Here is a 23048-nt window from a genome sequence, read left to right as displayed (position 1 = left end):
TTTAAAAACTGTAATTAGTTATCAACATTTAAGTATTCAATTCTTCCCATAAAAACCCAGGTCTCCATCCTAACTTGAGAAGGGAGCGGTCTGGCCACTCTGGGGCCACAAAATGGACTGAAACCAAGTATTGTCTATTCACATTAAACAAGGCAGATATTTTCTGGTTTGTCCAAATCCCTTCCTGGCTTTTACTCATTTAACTTCAAGTTTCAACGAATGTTTGAGTTCTCTAATACTATTTCTAAGGGGAAAAAAGATTAATTTAGACGCAATTAATCATGGTTCATTTTAAAGAACAAGTAAGTTGTCCATATCTCAAGTACTCCAATGAGTTAGAGGAGACAGCACTAGTCCCGGACCGTGGTAAAAAAAAAAAAAAAAAAATGTGGTCTTTGTAGCAGAACAGAAGCTGTTCAAGTCCTGGCTCTGCCACTTACTAGCTGTGTGATCTTGGATAAGTTATTTGGCCTGACTAAGCCTTAGTTTCCTCATCTGTAACAGAGATAAATTACCTACCTCAAAGGGGTGGTTGTCTTCAGCACACAATGTGATTAATACTTGTTCAGCACTCAGCACTTAGTAAATCCTCAAAAAGAGTAGTTACTAGCTATTACTACTGCAACTGAAAAAATCAATTTCCTTCTTAAGCATACAAACAGAAAAGTACCTAGACTGGGGAGCTGGGACCTTGGAAAATTAGGTTTAGTTCAGTTTCTGACCTCAGGGAACTTAACCTTTCGCTTTTTCGCCATCCTCACCCTCTCATCTTCACTATTCCTCTAACCCACACTAGATTCCAAGGTCATCAGCATCATTCCTTTACAAACATCTGTAACTCCCCTTCACTCCACTCTCCTTCAACACTGCTTAAAAACAACTCTCCATGTACGCTGGGCCTGCACCTAAGAGCTGAACAGTGCTTAAGTAAAACACACAAATGGGAAGACTGGTCTCACTTCAAACTGGTGACCACAAATCTCCCATGGGCACCCAATACTGCCTAGCAATCTCACACTTGTTTACCATATTTACCCTCTCTTTTCACACTGTCTCTTTCACACTGTCCCTGCTCTCACCTCAGACCTAACTCCATCCCTCTCGTTCATGGTCATGTCTATATTTTCCTTAAGAAAAAAGAAAAACGTAGTCAGCCCATCCTCATATTCCCATCATCAAATCCCCCACCTACCTGCATCCATTCATTCTCTCTGCCTTCCTTCATCCGTTCCCATGCCCTCTCACCTTCTGTGACCTGCCTCCCTTCTTCCACATCTCCCCTTGCATCATCCATCTCTCCCTTTCATTTAATCTCTCTACCTGATCATTTAATTAATCAGTTAACTAACAACAAAAATTCACTGGGCACAGTGGCACACCTATAGTCCCAGCTACTTGGAAGGCTGAGGTGGGAGGGTCATTTCAAGCCAGGAGTTCAAGGCCAACCTGGGCAATACGAGATTTATCTCAAAAAAAAAAGAAAAAAAAAACGCCAAACAAAAATTCCCCAGTATATACATATACTCCAGCATATATATTTTTACATATAGGATTTTGTATCTATCTATATATAGATATAATTCCCCAGTATATATCTTTTTAAAAGACCCTTCTGTGATCCTATTTCTCTATTCCCCTACAAAGCAAAACTGCTTCAAAGGAACGTCCAATGTCATTACCATCTCACATGTGTTCATCGACCCACTCCAATTGTCCCCACCCCTCCAGAGGTGAGGCTCATAAAGGCCACCAAGGAATTCCACATTTTTAGAGTACTTGACCTCGACACAACTGAAGCACGTTCTCCACTTTCTGGGAAATCTCACTGCCTGATTTTCTTCCTTCCTCACCAGCTATTCCTTCCCAGGGTTCCTGACTGGCTTCTTTCCTGGTGCTCTACTTGTTGCTCATTTCTCTGACCCTTCATTTCTGTTACCTCAGCCTGGATGATTTTACCCAGATCCAACCATCTATATCTGACAGCTCCCAAATTTCGCTCTCTGTAACGATGACTTCCTCCAACTCCAAACTACTAAACTGCCCAATTGATACTTCTATGTGGATAGGCAACAGAATTCTTAGTATTCTCCCTTAAACTCTGCCCTACTCAAGTGTTGCCCATCACAAAAAAAATGTCATTTCCATGAACCTGGTTTTAGAAGATAATTTTTTTTTTAAAGTAAGACCCTAGTATTCATATTTGACTCTTCCTACTCTCATTCCATATCTAATCCATCAACATATTACCTCTGTCTTTAAAATATATCTCAAACCCACATACTTCTCTCCAACTCCAAACTCCAACCCCAGTCTAAGCTCCCACCACTGCTGCCATGGATCACGGCCAGCCCCTAACCAGTTACTCAGCTTCCACTCTTATCTGTCTAGAATCCATTTTCCACACACAACGCAATCAGACTTTGTCATTCCCCGGCTTAAACTGATGAGTCCAGCCACCTCCCAGTGGCCAGTCGAAAGGCACTACTAAAATTACCATGGAACAAATGTGAAATGTGGCACCAGTTAACTTAGGTTTCCACAAACATCATCTTATATATTTAGAAAAATGTTAATGGGGCCTCTCTAACATTCAATGAATACTGCAATCTCATGTGGCAGCTTAAAATAAAAAAAAAAAAACCGTAGCAGATAAGGAGACTACAGTAACTGAAAAAGATCTTGTCTCTTATGTTAAAAAAAAAAAACTGTTATCAGTATAATGGCCTTTGACAGACTTGGAGATAATATTAACAATGAGTGCAGGCTTTGGGATAAAAGAAGGGACAGGCCAGGTGCAGTGGCTCACGCCTGTAATCCCAGGCCGAGGGAGGCCAAGGTGGGTGGATCACCTGAGGTCAGGAGCTCGAGACCAGCCTGGCCAACATGGTGAAACCCCATCTCTACTAAAAATACAAAAATTAGCCAGGCATGGTAGTGCGTGCCTGTAATCCCAGCTACCCGGGAGGCTGAGGCAGGAGAACTGCTGGAACCCAAGAGGCAGAGGCTGCAGTGAGCCGACATCATGTCACTGCACTCCAGCCTGGGCGACAGAGTCTCCTGTCTCCAAAAAAAAAAGCAGGGACAAAAGAAAAGGAGAAAGATTGTGAGAATGGGAAGAGGTAGTGACAAATATTAGTAGACGCTAAACTCTGGAAAAAGAGAGGTAAAGCCAATTTTGGAGGCTATGTTTGAAGCAGGTTTGGAAATGCCATTAACAATGCAAATGCTCTCTTTTGTCTGCACTCCAAAATCTTCAGTTAACTCTATGTTGCCCACCAATGCTACTGCTACTAGGCAGGTGGGATTTTGTTTCTATAAACCTCAAACAGAACAGCTGATGTTACAAAGAAAGATGGCATACAACTTTTATTAATATAAAATTAGTTTCTCTTGATTCTCAAAAATATTGAGCAAAGCTTTTCAAACATAAATTAGTTTGAAGTGGTACCAAAGCACTGCCTGTCTGGATGCTCATATAGCTCTCAGACCAACCTTGTACAAGAATATAATGTATCTATTTCTCCTGCTAACTCTGCCCTGGTTTAAAATTATTCCTCCACTTTTCCACACTTCCCTCAACTATGTTTTTATACAGCATGAAGTTTTTCCTTTTTTTTTTTTTTTTTTTAAGAGACAAGGTCTTGCTCTGTCACCCAGGCTAGAGTACAGTGGTGCGATCATAGCTCACTGCAGCCTTGAACTCCTCGGCTCAAGCAATCCTCCTGCCTCAGCCTCCTGAGTACCTAGGACTGCAGGCGTGTGCCACCATGCCCAGGTAATTTTTAAATTTTTTGTAGAGATAGGCTCTTGCTATGTTGTGCAGGTTGGTCTCAAACTCCTGACCTCTCAAAGCGCTGGAATTACAAGTGTAAGCCACGGTGTCCAGCCAGTTTTATAAGGCATTTCGAAACTTTGATGAAACAAAGTTGGTAATACAAATAATGTCATATGTGATGACAGCTAGCCAGTCCACAAAAGCCTATTTAATGTAGCCTTCTGTTATACAATTATTTTCCAGTTCCAATTTGAGATCATCTGAATAAATCCTCCTCTCCTCTATCAAAACTAACAATGTAGTATCAAGGAGAGCTCCTCTTCTTTGTCCATCTGCTGAGGGAGGAGAAGAAGGAAGGACGTTCAACTGTCAGCCCAGAGCAGAGTATTCTGCAGGGCAGTCAGAGGGGTGTAGAGCAGAGATCAGAAAATAAATCTGTGGGGGCACCTACAGCCTCCTGCTAGCATGAAACCTGAGCAAAGCTATGACTTCTACATGCTCCTGGTCACATCCCAGTTCCCTGGGTCCTAACAACTGGTCTAGTTTCCCTCTCCACTAGGAAAACCAACTTTTTTTTTGCAGATCAGAGTGTTCCTCTTTATCACAATACATAGAAAAGTCATCTCAGATCTCCTCTCCTTTATTTCTATCCCTAAAGCAAGCACTCAGCTCTTTGGAAATTTCTAAGGGGGTTTCTTCCACTCTTAAAAACCAAGAGGACAAAGTATCCCCTCCTTTACTTCCCTACAACCTTCGCTTCCTCCCTGAAATCATATGAAAAAAAAATCCCATATAGATGCTAAAGACAAAGTCCTCACAAAAAGTACTACGTCAAATTCATCTTGAGGATTTCCTCCCAGAGAAAAGCAGGCTAAGGCTATGCGATTTCGGTTTAGTAGTACAGACCAGGATTTGGAAGGAGAGCAAACTGGGAGTGCATTTACAACTTACCAAATCTGTTAGTCCAGCTAAAGCAAAAACTCCTAGTGCAATATTAAAATCTTCTTCAATAATCAAATAGCCCAGAACTGGGGCCAAGCCAATTCTCGTCATTGACAACATATTTGGGATTGTCCATGGGTTTTCATACTGAAACACAAAGACAACAAAATTTAAATAAAATACTGTGAATTCATACTTTGAATAACTATATACATACATTAGAAAAATATACTTCATCAACTTCAGTCAGAAGCTACATAAACTTTAAATTTAGTACATTACATTGAATTTTAAAATCCATTCTTTTCTTTTTACAGATATCTCCCTAAAATCTTCTTTCAAGAATACAGAAGATGGCTGGGCATGATGGCTCACGCCTATAATCCCTGCACTTCAGGAGGCTGAGGCGGGAGGATCCCTTAAGCCCAAGAATTAGAGACCAGCCTGGGAAACATGGAAAGAATCCCATCTCAATTTTTTTTAATTAAAAAAAGAAAAAAAAAGAATACAAAAGATGAAGATGTATCATGTACCCAAACACAGAGTAAGGTGTCTTACATATTATAGGTTTCCTTTTCTCTTTTATTTTTTTTTTTGAGACGGTGTCTAGTTCTGTTGCCCAGGCTGTAGTGCAGTGGCACGATCTCGGCTCACTGCAACCTCCACCTCCCGGGTTCAAGTGATTCTTTTGCCTCAGCCTCCCAAGTAGCTGGGATTACAGGTGCCCACCACCACGCCTAGCTAACTTTTGTATTTTTAGTAGAGACAGGGTTTCACTGTGTTGGCCAGGCTGGTCTCAAACTCCTGACCTCGTGATCCGCCACCTCGGCCTCCCAATGTGCTAGGATTACAGGCGTGAGCCACCGCACCCGGCCTATTACAGGTTTTCTTAAGAGAGGGAAGACAGAACACATGTATTATCTGCCATATAAGCTAAGCCTTTAACATATAACTTCCTTGTAAGAACTCAGAACTTTCAACAGTCTGCTTTTAAAGGTGAAACTTCAGGAAGATCTTGTAAATAGACAAACAGTGTCTACTTACAAGTAAAAGTGTCAGGAAAAAAGGCCAAATTATCAACTCCAGGCATTCAGCTTGGAATATTTACCGCGAAGAATCTCCCTCACTCCCTTACACATATCTAAAGAATGCTAAATGCTATATAGAGTGTATGGAGGTACAAATGAAGAGAACGAAAACAGATTTAATTCTATAACCTCATCACTAAGTTAGAGAACTGCTAGAAGAAAATGGAGATAGGAATAGGGATTGTGATATTTGGAAATCGAGAAATTGTGTAAATTTGTTCAAAACAGTCATGGAAATGTTAAGATCCTCAACTAAAAACCAAGGGCTTTCACAGTTCCCATCTGGGGGCTTTGCGATTCCTAGACACCTCATTTGGAGCCAAGCTGTTTGAAGTTGGCACTAACAAAAGAGCTCTTTGGCAGCTGTCTGAAGAACATCCCCTTCTTGCCAAACAGAATCTGACTCATGAGAGGGTATTTCAGCTTTGAAAAGCCTCGGCCCAGCGGAGCTAAGACACCTTGCACAACAGGGTACAGAAATAACAAGAAGAAAACGCCTTTCCCTGAAGCCTAGATTTTTTTTCTCCGCTGTGTCAAGACTGCCAATTCTACCCCATGGGACTTTCTCTTCTCTAGAATCCCTTTTAACCTTCTTCTTAATCAGTACTAGCCAACTTGCCTGAATCTTAATTTTGGTTGTAAAAAAGGTGGCAAAGTCCATTTCTGAAGATTCTTTTAAAATTCTATGAACTATCCTGTAAAAAAAAAAAAGTATTCTCTAAAGACACTATGTCTGTATTTATAAAAGAAACCCAGCAAGAAAGCACCTCAGCTTGGCGGTATAATTAAATAGTTATTGCTGGGGTCAGGTGGCAGAATACTGTCATTGAAAGCTATAGAAAAACTTCAAATTATCCGAAGAGCAACCACAAAAGAAGCAATACAAACCTCTACTCTGAGATCTTTTACTGAAAGTAATCCACATTATACAATGAAAACATTCTTGGAATACATTCCAAATTCAAGTTCAAATATCAGAGTGTTTCAGAGTCCAGAGAAAAAAGATAAGTCTGTTGACCATACTATGGTAGAAAATAAGTCAAATACTGATCAAAGGTTACAGCAACTCAAAGGGAAGAGTGGGAGGGGAGAAGGTTGCACATGGTTGCGAAAAAGCATTAAGCAAAAGATCAGAAAAAAGGGCCCCAAATTAACTTCAGAAATTATCCACAGGGCAAAATTAAAGACAAAGCTGTAAACAGAAACATCACTTCATTTGGCGAATTAACAAACAACTGAATGTTGCTGGAACAGTGAAGGGAGTTCTTTTTAGCTCCACATAGAATATTTCGGTTAAGATGTCTCATTAATTTGTAATCATTAAATCCGTAAAAGTTTCAAAGTTAACATTAGGAGAGCTAATCTCAGATTACTCAACCAGATAACCTGTGGCATACTCGACCAACCACTGCTGTTCTGGGAAGGACTTCAGTCAGGATATGGCAACTTCAAACTATCCAGCATTCAAACCCCAACGTGCTTTAGCTATTAGTGGAGTTGAGACCCCTGCCAGGATCTGGCCACCTCAACCCATGCTGTACAACTGATGAAAGCAGTACAAGGGCCACTGAAGACATAACAATTGAAGATGTAATAATTGCATGAGTCTTGCTAACATGACATCAAAAGATCTCCCACACTCATGCTCGGGTGTCTTCTGTCTGGGCAGCATATCAACAGGTAAGTGGACAAGTACTTCCCTCCGTTACCTCGAGAATAGTTTAAATCTTTTTCTATAATTAAAGGTTAAAAGATCTTTTAATTACGACCTAAATTATTTAATTAGCCTTCATCCTATAATGTGTAAGGTTAACAAAGGTCAAATGATGGTGAACGAAACTTGCACAAGCAAACAGAAGGGCCTGTATACCTTTCTAAATATTCCAAAGACTTGCCCTAAACACTGGGGATTCACTTCCAAAGAATTAAAAATAGGCTTTTAGTAAGACAAGCGAAGGCTACCTTTACCAATGCAATATGCAGAGGCGGCCCTTCCAGCAACGGGTGCAGATAGAAGGGGGATGAGAGGATTTCTAACTTGACCACAGAGACCGTAGGTGGACCCTGCTGGTGACCCTGAAATTCATCCCAACCGAATGACCTGCCAGTAACTTCTTCTCAGGGAAGAATCTAAAAGTTAGGAAACGGAAGCGTCCGAGCTGCACCACCCAGAGCATGTTACTCCAGTGCAGGGGCGGCGACCCCAGCCCAGGGCCGGCCCGCCGCCGCCTCATCGGTACGTACCAGGCTGGGGGTGCTCGCCGGGCCCCACTGGCCGCCCGGGGCTTGGGCAGCAGCGCCCGCTCCGGCCGCTGGCCTGGGGGCCGCCTTCCCCGCGCCCGAGCAGTGGTTCCGCTGGCCGATCCCGGGCAGCCGCAAGCTAAGCGCGGCTGGACGCAGCCTCCAACGTTCGGCCAGGCAGCCCAAGCAGCAGGGCACGGGCGGCAGCAGGGCCCAGCAGGCGCGCCCTTTACTCGGCCGCGTCCCCGGTGCCCAAGCGGCGCCGCGAAGGGCCCCCCACGAGCCGCGCGCCAAGCGCAAGGCTAGCATGGCCCTGCGGCCGCGCCGCGGGAACTCGGGCGGCGAGAGCTCAGCAGCCTGGGACACTGGCGAGCCCCTTCTCCATGGAGACCCGGCAACCACACACAAACTGGGCCACCGCTGCCTCCATACTACTTTTCACACCCCAGCACACTCCACTTACACAGGTGGCAAAAGCCGCCAAGGGCGGACGCCTTCGCGACGCTTTTACGACACCGTCGCCGTCGGGCTTCCCGGCGCCCCTGGCACAGCGGAGGCGCGCGCGTCGGGCTCAGTGGGTTTTGGGAAGCAGCGGGTACGCGGCGCCCTCTTGTCTTGACCCGCAGCCGGGAGCCAAGGCCCGTTGGGGGGGAAGGGGAGAAACGAACAAGGTAGGATGACCGCGCAGCCAACATAGCCGCGAGGGGGCAGGAGCCACCTCAGGCCCTGGCCTGAAACCCTCCGAGGCGGGTGGCCGGCAGAAGGGCCCCCTCCGAGGTGCGTGCGGCGCCCTACGGTTCTTGTGGGTGGTTTACAGTATCTAGTACTGAAGAAATGATTAATAAATATTGGCTCTGTAATTCTCTCCTTTTTGAGCATTGAATGAAGATGCATATGCTAAAAACATAAGCATTAGCAAATGTTAATAATAGCAGTGGTTGTTTTGCTGAAAACAGTAACACTGTATTATCCAGAATCATTGTTTACCTGTGAGAATTGTGTTTTTAAATAGTTTTAAAATTATCTTAAATTTTTACATTGCTAGTACAAAAGTTTCAATTATACTATATAACCTGGCTTTAGTGCATCATCCCGTTTAATCCTCCCAACGACTGCAAGATGAGGGTCCCATTATTACTTTTACAGATAAGGAAACTTAGGTGTAGAGAGGTTAAGAAACTTGCCTATAATATCCGAGATAGTTATGAGTCAGTTCACCATTAATTAGCTGATTAATATATTGATTAGTATATTAAACATATTGACATATCAATATTAATTTGCAATGTTAGGTAATTTTTTTCTTGCTGAGTTCAGTGTTGAACTGAATTTGAATGGTTCTTGCCGCCTCTCCACTATCCCCCCACTAACCCCACCTATGATGGCTGAACTACCTTACAGTTGAGTTTAAAGTCTTAATTCGGGTAGTTAGGAAAGGGAAAGGCCAACTGAAAGTGAGCAACATTGTAGATGAAGCAGCGGGTATTTATCCCCAAAAAAATTTTATCCAAAAAAAATCTATTTCTTACATTGAAATCCTGACATTGAGAGAAAAATTGAAACTTCTGTACCAGCAATGTAAAAGTTTTTAAAACTTTAAAAACTATTTAAAAACACGATTCTCATAGGTAAACATTGATTCTGGGTAACCCTGGCAAGAGGGAGCGGGCAGGATTCCAGTCTCTCCCTTCCTGTCATGAGATTGCCTTTATTCACTCTCCACTTCCTAAGATACTCATTGTCTCTTGGGGCTTTTTTCTATTCCCTATATTCAGTCTGTACTTCATCTGCCTCTAATCCTTGGCACTGAGGACACAAACTTGCTTTTGTGTGTTTTTTCCATTTGTTGCTCTGATAGGTTTTATTTCTATTATGGTATTTGTCCAACCTTTTATTAATTTTTTCTAAATTAATTCTAGTTACTGTGTTGATTTCTTCAACTTCTATACTATTTGTGGTAATCTAGTTTTATCCAGGCTTTGTGCCCTCAAGAATAACACCCTTACCTGAGCTCTTCACTTATTTGCCTTATTGTTTGGAGCTAGCACTCATAGGTTTCTGTTTTAGATACCATTTTAGTTGTATATATTTTTTGTATATTTCAAAATATGGAATTAAATTATGCTGTTATCAATGTTTAAAATAGAACATCTCCAAAATTATCTATGTAGCAAATTTTATGTTCTTCCTATTTTTCACTTCAATATAAAATTAGAGAAAAAAATCTCTAAGATACAATAGAGCCCGCCAATTAAAATATAATAAACTGTTTTGTGTTAAGAAAGCCAGCTCTACTACAGACTGCTGATGGCTGTCTTTAAAAAGTAGGAAAATAAAGTGGCTGGCATTTTGGCCTGAAGGGCAATGACTGCTCAATACTTATGACTAAAGAGTAACATGCTTTTAACAAACTGTTTCCCTAACATTTTAAGACGGAAGAACATCCAGCTATCACCCTTTGATCTCATTTTCTAGAACTTGACAGAAGTCAATAAATGAACAGGTTAATCTGGGATAAAGGATGGAGAAAATGCAGAAACCCAGTGAAGCAGAGTTTAGAGCAGGGCAGGGGGCAGAGGAAACCAAAATATTCTACAGTTCGTAACTGGTTTATAATGTTCATTTCCTGTTTTATGAATTCTGTAATAATTTCTGTCCAAGCAGATTAAACACACAGGCACCTCATATGTCTGAAGGGACTGGGAATATCTGTCATTGAACTTTTTTCCCAAAATGGGGAGAAATTAGAATATTAAGTCTGTAATAAAAATAGAAATAAAAATCCATATATAAATTCTAAGTTTCATGAAGTTCATTTCAAATTTTTCTCTCTCTACCCTTGTATCAGAATTATTTTCATAAGTAACCAGAAGGTACTGGTCAGGTGTCTTATCCCAACTTCTGTAGTCAATCATGTAACTGCTTACCCCAAGAGAACGTGAAAAGAGAAAGGATTGTTCAATCTTGAATAATTAGCCTGCTATTAACTGTTTAGTTCATCCTTTCATTGATCCTTTGCTGAGAAGTTGTGAAAATAAAAATTCTGCCCCTAGAGGGTAGTATTGTCTTGCCACTTTTAATGTTTTCCTTGGTAAGTTGCAAAGTGCTGTGTATGACTGTGCTGTATATTCGAACAAATTACCTCTTTGCTACTACTTCTTGGAACCTGTTTTTAGGCTGTTTTTGTTTTGTTTTGTTTTGTTTTTTTGAGATGAAGCCTCGCCCTGTTCTCACCCAGCCTGGAGTGCAGTGGCGTTATCTCGGCTCATTGCAACTTCCACCTCCCAGGTTCAAGCGATTCCAGCCTCCCAAGCAGCTGGGATTACAGGCGCATGCCACCACGCCCGGCTAACTACTGTGTTTTTAGTAGAGACAGGAGTTCCCCATGTTGGTCAGGCTGGTCTTGAACTCCCAACCTCAAGTGATCTGCCCACCTCGGCCTCCCAAAGTGCTGGGATTACAGGTGTGAGCCATCATGCCCGGGCTGTTGTTAGGCTTTTGAAAATTCTGCAACCCAATCATTCTCACTTATCACTTCTATTTGAAGTTTAAGCTTTTTGAGAAGAAAATTTTATTCCAAATCTATTATGAATATTTTCTGCCTAGGGATAAATGAACAAAGTCTAGAAATATGTGTACTGCATTCTTGTATCAGATATGCAGTGTAATGTACTGTTAGTTACTTGTGTTATTTAGTCTAGGACACAATAAACTTGGGCCACTTTTTGTTTGGGCCATTTTGCAAATGGATCTTATGTAAATATTAATGATTGGAAGTTAAATCAAGTCAAAACAGCTGGATATGGTGGCTCATACCTGTAATCCCAGCACTTTGGGAGGCCGAGGTGGGTGGACTGCTTGAACTCAGGAGTTCGAGACCAGCCTGGGCACCGTGAGGACCACCCCCCTCTCCCGGACCCCACCTGCTCTCCCCCCACCGCCCGCCATCTCTACCAAAAATACAAAAATAAACCTGGGCATGATGGTGGGTACCTGTGGTACCAGCTACTCAGGAGGCTGAGGTGGGAGGATCGCTTGAGCCCAGGGGGGCAGAAGTTGCAGTGAGCCGAGATCGTGCCCCTGCACTCCATCCAGCCTGGGTAACAGACCGAGACCTTGTCTCAAAAAACATCTCTAGGAATCAATGAGTTAAGTCTTATGGGAGTACGCTGTAATTACCGAGCACTAAACCCAAAGATGTGTTTTGAATAACTAGTAATTCAAATAAGGCACAGGTTTCAATCATTGTAATAAACACACCGTCCCACAGCCTAAATAGGAAAAAACTAAATGATGGGATTTAAGATTTGAAACACATGTAAGCAAAAGAGTGCATTCCTGGTAGGGCCAAGCACCTTGGGCATAGCTCCTCAGGACTTGCAGAGATTAACTCCACCTGAACTCTATAATTTAGATTACTATAATTTAGATTACTATCTAAATTATCAAGAGATCTAAACTCTCTTTTTCATTTTTATTATTTTATTTTTTATGTAAGAGACAGGGTCTTACTCTGTTGCCCAGGCTAGACTGCCGTGGCTCTTCACAGGGGCAATCCCACTACTGACCGGGACAGGAATTTTGACCTGCTCCATTTCTGGCCTGGGCAGGTTCACCCCTCCTTAGGAAGCCTGGTGGTCTACCACTCCCAGGAGATCGACATGTTGATGCCGAACTTAGTGCGGACACCCAATCAGCATAGCACACTATAATAGCCCAGAATTCCTGGCTTCAAGCAATCCTCCTGCCTCAGCCTCCTGTGTGGCTGGGACTATAGGCATGTGCCACTGCACCCAGCTAAACTAATTCTTATGTCAACTTCTAGTGCCAACCTTTCCACATTTCTTCCTAAGTATTGATGTCACTAGAATATGTGAACAATTAAGTCATTACTAAGTTTTTATATGGTTCTTTTGGAACCTTTAAAAGAAATAACATTCTCGTGAGGCAGGCATTATCTACAAATAAGAGAGTAAAAGGGTTGGTTTTAATATTTTTTTCCTCTCTGCTCATATTTTAAAGGTGATAAAGGGATTTTTAACATCATTTAGTGTACAAATTGCCTTATTTTCCATTCCATTCCTCCTTCCTGTAAAGATTTAAGAATCTTGTTTTCCTTTTGGTTACAGGGGTCCCCAACCCCTGGGCTGTGGACCAATACCAATCCATGGCCTGTTAGGAACCAGGCCACACAGCAGGAGGCGAGCGGCAGGCCAGCGAGCATCACCACCTGAGCTCTGTTTCCTGCCAGGTCAGCAGCGCATTAGATTCTCATAGGAGTGTGAACCCTATTGTGAACTGCACATTCGGGAAATCTAGGTTGTGCGTTCCTTATGAGAATCTAACTAATGATGACTTGAGGTGGAAGTTTCATCCCGAAACATCCCCCCATCCAGGCCCGTGGAAAACCGTCTTCCTTGAAACCAGTCCCTGTTGCCAAAAAGGTTGGGGATTGCTGGTTCAGAAAGCCTTGTTTTAACATTACATCCACCTATCCTTTCTATTCAGAAGATATGACAGAATTTCCAAAAATGGTTAACCACCTGTTTCCCTCTGCTCCTATGGGAAAAAAAAATTAAACCAGTACTGTGGTCTCTTTAAGTGGTTTATTTCTGAGAAGAACCTTCAAATGTGAGCACGAGATAATTTTTTCCCCTCCAAATCCTAGGCATTTTAGTTCATTTAAAATGGGTTTATGTAATACCTGCAAATGGAACACAAACATACCATTTTTTTCTTTCTTCTCTCAGCCACATGAAGAATTTTGTTTTTGAACATGGTAAAATATTCTTTGGCTATTAATTTCCTGTACATACTTCATAGTCCTTACTGTTTATATTTTGGGTTTATATATATATTTTTTTAGAGACACTGCACTGCAGATAGACTCGCTGTGTTACCCAGTCTGGAATGCAGTGGTGTGATCATAGCTCAGTGCAGCCTCAAACTCCTGGGCTCAAGCAATCCTACTGCCTCAGCCTCCTGAGTAGCTGGAACCACAGGGACATGCCATCACGCCCAGGTAATTTTTTTTTTTTTTTAAGAGATAGGGTCTCCCTATATATACCCTGGGCTGGTTGGTCTCCCAACTCCTGACCTTTAACAGTTCTCTTGCCTCGGCCTCCCAAAGTGCTGAGATTACAGATATGAGCCACCATGCCCAGCCGTTTACATTTTTAAAAACCATGTCGCCACACAACCCAGCATTTTTTATTCAGTTAAATCACATTAATAACCTTAACTGTGAGGCCGGGCACGGTGGTTCACACCTGTAATCCTAGCACTTTGGGAGGCTGAGGTGGGTGGATCACCTGAGATCAGGAGTTCAAGACCGGCCTGATCAATATGGTGAAACCTTGTCTCTACTAAAAATACAAAAAATTAGCCGGGCGTGGTGGCATGCACCTGTAATCTCAGCCACTCAGGCTGAGACAGAATTGCTTGAACCCAGGCGGCGGAAGTTGCAGTGAGTCAAGATCTCACCATTGCACTCCAGCGTGGATGACAGAGCGAAACTCCATCTCAAAAATAAAAAAACAAAAACCTGAACTGTGGCATACATACTGAGATGGAAAAAAAGATTCTAGAGCCACCCACAATCCTTAGCTGAAGGCCTCCTTCCCTCATCTGCAAAGCCAGCAATGCTGCATCTGCACCTTCTTCTGTAGTTGCATCTGCCTCTGGCTCTCTTCTGCTTCCCTCTTCCACTTTAAAGTTTCTTTCTAATTATATTGGACCCATGCAGATAATCCAAGATAATCTCCCTATTTTAAGGTCATCTGATTAGCAATCTTAATTTCCCTTTGCTATGTAACCTAACAGATTCACAGGTTCTGGGCATTAGGATGTGATGTCTTACAGGGTGGGTACTATTCTGCCTAGCAAACATGTGAATGCAGTGTTCTGAGGTGCTTCTCAGGACTTAGAAGAGTCATTTTAATACTAAAGATAATATACATTCTCTAACGAAGAGGAGTTTGCAGACTATCCAGTGTTTTCAATATATCTAGATGTTTCAACCTGAGGAAGCTGATTACTATATATATATGGAAAGAGAACATATATACTCTATAGAGTGTATATAGTGTATATAGTATATATACACTATATAGTATACTCTATAGAGTATATATATGCTAGAGTATATAGTGTATAGAGTATATACTCTATACATATCTATATAGTATATATATGCACTCTAGTGTATATAGTATATGAGTATATAGTATATGTAATATACTCTATATAGTGTATACTCTATATATATACTCTAGAGTGTATACTTGAGTATATAGTGTATATATATACTCTAGAGTGTATATATACACTCTATAGAGTATACACTCTATATATACTCTATATAGAGTGTATATATATATACTCTCTCTATATATATGATGTGTTGAAATTACTATACATTTCTAGAAGCAAAGACTAGGAGTCCGCAGTCCCAAGGAATTATTCAGTGACTTTGCAAGTCTATGTACTAAGAATAATTCTGATTTAAATGTCAGAATCTGGCTCAGTTTTTATTTTAACCTGTTTTTAATTTTTATCAGTGTTATATATACACATGGTAAGTAACTCCATGGTATAGAAAAACTGATGATGGAAATCAGTAGGTGCACTCTGCCTTTCCATTCCCAAGCCCACACTCTAGAGCAAGCCTGGTATAGCTTTTGTTTTTAGTTCTTCTGAGGGTTAAATAAAACGAGTATGTAGTTTTGTGAATTAATATTGCCTTATAATTTTAAGTATAGTACATGACCCAGGTGGAGTGCTTTAGATACAGATGTATGAGTGATTAGTTGTAGGAAACACAAACCACTGTAGCTAGCCACATTTAAAAGGACTGTAAAACAGGGAACTGGATGCTTACAATATTGTCACAAGGACTAGGAGTGGGTTCCGTACTGGGTCTCCAGAACTAACTCCCAGAAAAACACTGCAGGTCTGTCTGGCTTGCCAGAGGCACTGCTACCCCACAATAATGAGAAAGGTGAAGATCAGGGTTGCATCCACCATGCCCACTTGCCTCAACAACTGACTGCAAGAATTCTGCTACAGGGAAATTAAATGTCTCCTCAACCACACATGCCACCAGAACACAAGCAAGAGGAAGATGGCTGTCTCCTCAGTTCTGCCTTCCAAATCTCACACATGGATATCTGATCAGTGGAACCCAGTTCACATCTGGAAATCTACCTGCAAAGGGAATTTGGGAAATGTGGTTATTTTCTCACCTTCCAGCCCCTGCATTATAGGAAGGCACACTAGGAAAACAGAATGGACACTGAATTCCAAATCCCCGTATCATTCTATCTACATTTATCCACCTCTTTGGCTAGTCAATATCCATATCATTGTTTATGCATTCAATGCATTCATAAACAATATACGAATATTGTTTAATATTCTTCTGTATAACAACAGCAACTATAACATGTTAATGTAAGTATGATATTTCCCTTCTTTATCAAAGGGGAGCTATAAAGATCCATCAATCACAGGGTGGTGTTTATTCCTCTTCTGGTTCAGTTATACTCTCACCTTGATATCTCTATCCTAAAAATGAAATGAACAAGTTGATTACCACCAATACAATTTCCTTAACACAATATTGGAAAAGAGAGAAGGCTGGGCATGGTGGCTCACACCTGTAGTCTCAGCTACTCAGGAAGCCCTGGAGTTTGAGAACAGCTTGGGCAACAAAGGAAGACCTCATCTCTACTAAAAATCAAAATTAGCTGGGCATGGTGTTGCATTCCTGTGGTTCCAGCTACTCAGGAGGCTGAGGTGGGAGGATTGCTTGAGCCCAGGAGATCAAGGCTTGATCATGTCACTGCACTCCAGCCTGGGCGACAGAACAAGACCCCCATCTCTTAAATTTTCATCTTGCAGCCAGGCATAGTGGTGCATGCCTGTAGTCTCAGCTATTCAGGAGACTGAGGTGGGAGGACTGCTTGAGCTGAGGAGTTCAAGTCCATCCTGGACAACATGGCAAGACCACCATCCCTTAAAAAAGAAACTTTCAGCCGGGCATGATGGCTCACGCCTGTAATCCCCGCACTTTTTGGGAGGCTGAGGCAGGCAGATCACCTGAGGTCGGGAGTCAGAGACCAGCCTGACCAACATGAAGAAACCCCGTCTCTACTGAAAATACAAAATTAGCCATGGTGGCACATGCCTATAATCCCAGCTACTAGGGAGGCCGAGGCAGGAGAAACGCTTGAACCCAGGAGGCAGAGGTTGCGGTGAGCCGAGATCGCACCACTGTACTCCAGCCTGAGCAAAAAGCAAAACTCTGTCTCAAAAAAAAAAGAGAGAAAAAGAAACTTTCATGATGTAATGTTTTTTTGCTTTGCACGTTTCTAACATTTGTACTTAGGATTTGTTTTAATCAGCAGTGGTGACACAGAAACAATTACCTATGGAAGATTACTTTCATCTCCCAAGAGGGCATGCCATGCCACACCAGGCCACATGGGGAAACACCAAAGTCAGTCAGGCAGTAAAGAAGCAAGTGAAAAGCCTAGGCCAGAGCTTTGTTGCTACAGTGGTTGAAAGGTGTGGGGACACCCCCTATTGGTCAGGAAGTGAAATACTGTATGTTGGGGTTTGTGGTTGGAGGGACTGTAATGTGATGTCTGCACACCCACAAAAGCTGGATTGTAAGGGGAAGCTAAACAACTTTTGTTGTTAGTTTGGCCCTGTGATTAATGGATGCTAAATACAGAATCTAAGGAAACATGGAACAATTCATTCTGAAAATGTAGGTTTATGTCTTTTTAAAAATAAATTTATATAACAGCCTTAACCTTTGAGATTTATTTTCCTCTTTGAACAATAAATTAGTACATTTCCTCTTGTGTCTACCACTTTATTTTGGTTGATATTATTTATGTGTTGACTTTTGTGAAATGTTTTAAATTCTACTAATATATTTTTTTCAGCTTTAAATATCTCTTATTTAGTTTAGAGAAAGTGTCTCACTCTGTTGCCCAGGCTGGAGTGCAGTGATACGATCTTGGCTCACTGCAACCTCTGCCTCCCGGGTTCAAGTGATTCTCCTACCTCAGCCTCCCTAGTAGCTGGGACTACAGGTGCGCGCCATCACACCTGGGTTATTTGCTTTAAATATCTTTTAACCCCTAGCTTTTAAAGACTTCACTATATTTATACTACTATCTACTTTCTCCTTTTTTTTTAAGAGACAAGGTCTTGCTCTCTTGCCCAGGCTGGAGTGCAGTGGTATAACCATAGCTCACTGTAACCTCAAACTCTTGGGCTCAAGTGATCCTCCTACTTTTCAGCCTCCACAGTAGCTAGGACAATAGGCATGCACCACCATGCCCAGCTAATCTATTTTTTGTAGAGATAGGGTCTCAATGTGTTGCACAGGCTGGCCTCAAAACTGGCTTCAAGTGATCCTCCTGCCTCGAACTCTCAAAGCTCTGGGATTATAGATGTGAGCCACTGTGCCTGGCCCCTCTTTTGATTCCTGATTTTTCCTTCCTCACTTAAAAAAAAAATTTACACTGTGGTCTATGGCAATAGTCTCCACATCTTAGTTTTGGTCCTACAGTTAAACATCTGATATACACTGCCAGTTCTTTTTATTTACATTTTCCATTCATCTTCTGGTTTGCTGGAAGCTGTATTTTAGTAGATTCTCCAACAATGGTTCACATTTCCTGAGTTCTTGTATGTTACAAAGTGTTTGTTGGATTTACACGTGATTGACAGTTTGGCTGGCAACCCTGTAACATTTCAATCCTCTCACAACATATGAGAAATTCTGGTCTTATTGATCCCACCACCCAAAAGTAGAACCAGGAAAACTCCCTAGCAGCCTATGAAAGGGGCATATAACATACCCTTTTTCAATCAGATGTCTTTGTATGCGACTTCTTTTTTGAATTCAGCAACTTAGGGAGGCGCCTCATGGGGAATCCTTTTGTTGCTGTTCCGGTGTGGGTGGGGGCATTCTTCTACCGATTACTGCTGCAGAAGTGGCAAAGGTGGGGCATGGAGGCAGTAGCACTTTCTTCCAGCGCCCTGTGTGGCAGTAGAGTGTCAGCAGCTTCTTCCTTAGTCCAGTTCTAAGGCATGGTTTTACAAATTGCTGCTGGGAGCTTACCCTCCTGGTTCACCTGCCTTCTAGTAATTCTGTGAGCTAACCAAAATTCTTTCAAAAAACTCCTCCTGCTTAATCAGTCTGTTTCTATTGTTTGCAGGCAAGTCTCTACAAACTACAGCCTGTGGAATAAATGAGGCCTATTATTAAATGGCTAAAAACAAAAATCGAGTATTTTGTATTCTTGACATGGGAAAATTTTATGAAATTCAAATTTTAGTGTCCATAAATAAAGTTTTATTGGAACATAGAATATGTAATATGTTCATTGGTTTATGTATTTGTCTGAATGCCTACATTTGATATGCGAAACTATGAAATATTCATACATATAAAAGGCAGGTCAAAAATATAACTATAAAAAATTTATAAGTAATTTACTTTTAGCCTTTTGGAGAATTTATTTAACAACTAACACATGGCTACCACTACAATTTTTTTTTATTTTTTTGAGTCAAAAGTTACTCTGTTGCCCAGGCTGGAGTGCAGTGAACGGTGTGATTGTGGCTCACTGTAACCTCAAACTCCTGGGCTCAGATAATCCTCCTGCCTCAGCCTCACAAGTAGCTGAGGCTACAGGCATGTGCCACCACACCCAGCTAAGTTTAAATTTTTTTTTTTTTTTTAAAGAAATGGGGTCTTGCTAGGTTGCCCAAGGTTGATCTCGAACCCTGGCCTCAAGCAATCCTCTCACCTCAGCCTCCTGAGTCGCTGTGATTACAGTGTGAGCTACTGCATCTGGAGACTTTATCACTCCTTAAATTAGTTTATTATATTTAATGCTTTTTTCCTATAATACTTTTGGGACATCATTTTTCAGAGAACAATATTTGAGTGTGTGTGTGTGTGTGTGTGTGTATGTGTGTCTGTCTGTGCATGCGCACATATCTTCACTGAGATGGCTTTAATCTGCTAATAAACCCAGGAGGCCCTAACTTGGTGAAGTCCTTTTACATAGTTTGAAGCTGGTAAACTTTTGGGCCTTTTTTCAAGAGGTAACCCTGGTCATTTAGTGATCCAATAAAGTTTTCAAAATCAGCAACCTGGAAGAAAACAAAAGGTTTAGCCCATTAAGTAACATGTCAAAATATTACTTTTAAAATAAATCTCTCAAACAATAATATGTAACTGTAAAGTTTCTTGGCCAAATAAAATTATTTTTACTTCTTACAGAGCAAACTGCCTATATTTGAGCTCTGGATTATATAATGCCTAAATAAACAAAAAATAAAAGTTCCAACAGGCAGAGAATATTTTATGTTTTAGGTTAGCTGAAAAACAAATCAAACTAACTTTTGAAATTAAGAAGTTAATTTTCCATAATGTGTAATAGCACATTTGAAGTGCTATTACATTGATTTTCACGAGAACTTTGAAGTAGGAATAGCAGGTATAATCATGTCCATTTAACAGATGAGGGAACTGAGGTTAAAAGATGTTAAAATGACATATCCACAAGAGACTGTCAGAAAAACAGAGACTGTGTCTTATTACAATGTTTCCCTCTGACTATCAAGATGCTGAAAAGCCTTTGAGAAGCAGGAATGAATTTTAAATAAGTAAAAACTGTTTCTGTTTTACTATATATTAATAAGGACCTCCTAAAATTATTACAAAAGACATTAACTCATTTAACATACCTGAATGTTTAGTTCTTTGGCAATCTGCCGAAGTTGATGAAATTGAAATATATTATTATAAGTTCTTTCAGCAACGTTGTTGAGAGCAGAAATAAATCTTTTTGCTGTTGACCTGTTGCTCATTCCAGAACCATGCTGGGATCGCTCAAAATCTAGGTTCCCAAATTCATCAGAGTAAGTTCCTAGCATGCTTAAAAAGGAAGAAAAAATTACCCAATGTGGCACTGCCATAGAAATTGTCCTGGGCTTTCAGGTTACAGAAGAAAAATTTGGAAGTAGCCACAAGGCTCACTTAGCAAACATTTCAACATGTGTTTATTGAGTGGCCACTCTGAAATTCACTATGATATGGATTGATAAGGAATAAAAATATTTTGGACATAGTTACCACTTTTAAGAAACTTCTAAATTTGAAGAGAGAGATGCATAAAAACACAAAATTGATAAACTACAATATAAATACCTGGGACATTCTTTTTGATTCATGAAGAAAAGAAATTCTAAATATAATAAATCTAGACTTTACTGAATAAAAATGTGTCCTATCTCCTGGAACAGCATCTGGCTGTACCAGTATTTTAAATAAACGGTATTTAAAATACTCTAGGAATGAACTAGAAAGGTTATGGTGAGTTGCAGTGATAATGGTTAGATATTAAAGGATGCACCTATTACTGCCACACTTCTTCTGCTTTCTCTTATTTTCACAATATCTCCAAGGAAAGAAATATGTACTTGATAGTGAATTTTAGCTAAAGTCTGAGAACACCAGTTAGAAACACAATTAACCATCCTGTTTAATCCAACTCTATTGCTGATTCCCTGCTTGAACAATGGGACAGATATATTTCACAGCCAGATTAATTGGTAACACTGTTATTTAATCAGGAATTAATTAGTCAAATATATACTGGTCACCTGCTGGGCAACAGGCTTATAGTGGTGAACAAAACAGGTATAATCCCTCCCCTTAATGAGCTGCAGGAATGATTTTAATGGGTTATAAACAATAAAGCTTCCTTTTGTTCCTTGAATAGTTAAAAGCCTACATTATACAAATAGGAATGAGTCATTCAAATAAGACTATTAAAAATGATAGTAAGATGGTAACTGTTTTCCTCTGAAATACAGCATAATCTCTTTTATGATAAACCTCCCATATGCTTGTTTCTCATGAGAAAGTTGTTAAAAATGCTTTCAGTTAATAATAATAGGTCACATTTATCTTAATTATATTTATTTACCATAGGCTATCCCACTTAATCCTCCCAGCAATCCTGTGATTTAGGAACTATTCTTATTCCCATTTTACGGATGAAAAAACATTCTTATTAGGTTGGTGCAAGAGTAATAATGGTTTTTGAAATTGTTTTTCTTATGGCAAAAACTGCAACTACTTTAGCACCAACCTATAACATTAAAGTGACTTGCCAGAAGTTACACAACTAGTAAGTGGCATACCTCAGATTTGAATCTGCTACACTGCTTCAGATTTTAAAAAGCTATGTAAAATATTTGAGCTAGTTTCCTGAAATAGAAAAAAACAATGATCTCTCACCTTTGAAGGTGGCTCTGTTCTCTTCTGCTACCTAGTATATTTTCAATTTTAGGAGAAAGCTTATGTGAACTGTCTACTAAATATAAGCATTTAGTTTTTAAAATATAGCTAAGTGCTCTGGTAACTCAGACAAGCTATATCACTGTTTAAGAATTTTCTTATTCAACTGTCGGCTTCCCAGTTAAAATGTAATCTTAAAAGGTTTAAAACCATTTTAAGGGCAAAGATTGAACAAAGCTGAAGAGATGAAAACTCTGAAAGGGAAGATTTAATGAATTAATGAATGATTAGTAAGGTCAACTTTACCATCAATGCAGGACATCTATTGAGGGCCTACTTTATGGCAGGCATGATTCTGGGCCCTGGGAATATACTGGTAAATGAGTCAGATAAGGTCCCTGCTCTCATAAACTAAGGACAGAATGCACGTTGAGCATAACAAACAGATAACTCATAATCTAATTTCATTGTGTTTCACTGGATCTTGATCTCTGCCATGAACGTAGTGTCAGGTAATTCCAATCAAACTATTTTTCCTGAAAATTTTTATGAATGCCAGTAAACATACTGAGACAATTCAGGGAAACAATCTGGTAATGTCATGTGGGTACTGTTTACACTTAATAGTAAGACCTCTTTTTTTCAGGGGCCCAGATGTAAACTGATC

At 40.6% G+C, this 23048-nt stretch overlaps 2 protein-coding genes across 5 annotated transcripts in view; both read right to left on the bottom strand.

Moving 5' to 3' along the window:
- Window positions 1–8521, bottom strand: part of CRLS1 (cardiolipin synthase 1) — a 33882-nt gene extending 25361 nt beyond the window's left edge. Inside the window, exons 1-2 of one of the 3 annotated variants that reach the window (XM_030821956.1) lie at window positions 8510–8521; window positions 4727–4864 (exon numbers count right to left, since the gene is read on the bottom strand). In XM_030821956.1, coding sequence (XP_030677816.1) covers window positions 4727–4837 — 111 coding nt within the window. In that variant the 5' untranslated portion in view covers window positions 4838–4864; window positions 8510–8521. Of the gene's footprint in view, window positions 1–4726; window positions 4865–7767; window positions 8474–8509 lie in introns of those variants that run through there. The other 2 variants (XM_012510451.2, XM_030821955.1) reach the window with 2 other exon arrangements.
- Window positions 8522–15593: 7072 nt separating this feature from the next.
- Window positions 15594–23048, bottom strand: part of MCM8 (minichromosome maintenance 8 homologous recombination repair factor) — a 48240-nt gene continuing 40785 nt past the window's right edge. Inside the window, exons 18-19 of one of the 2 annotated variants that reach the window (XM_003252238.3) lie at window positions 20824–21013; window positions 15594–20226 (exon numbers count right to left, since the gene is read on the bottom strand). In XM_003252238.3, the coding sequence (XP_003252286.2) occupies window positions 20134–20226; window positions 20824–21013 (283 nt within the window). In that variant the 3' untranslated portion in view covers window positions 15594–20133. The remainder of the gene's footprint in view (window positions 20227–20823; window positions 21014–23048) is intronic. The other variant, XM_004089539.3, reaches the window with a different exon arrangement.

Source organism: Nomascus leucogenys, chromosome 11, assembly GCF_006542625.1.
Source record: "Nomascus leucogenys isolate Asia chromosome 11, Asia_NLE_v1, whole genome shotgun sequence".
NCBI lineage: Eukaryota > Metazoa > Chordata > Mammalia > Primates > Hylobatidae > Nomascus > Nomascus leucogenys.
Note: the sequence above shows the minus strand (reverse complement) of the source record. Positions and strands in the feature narration are given on the sequence as shown.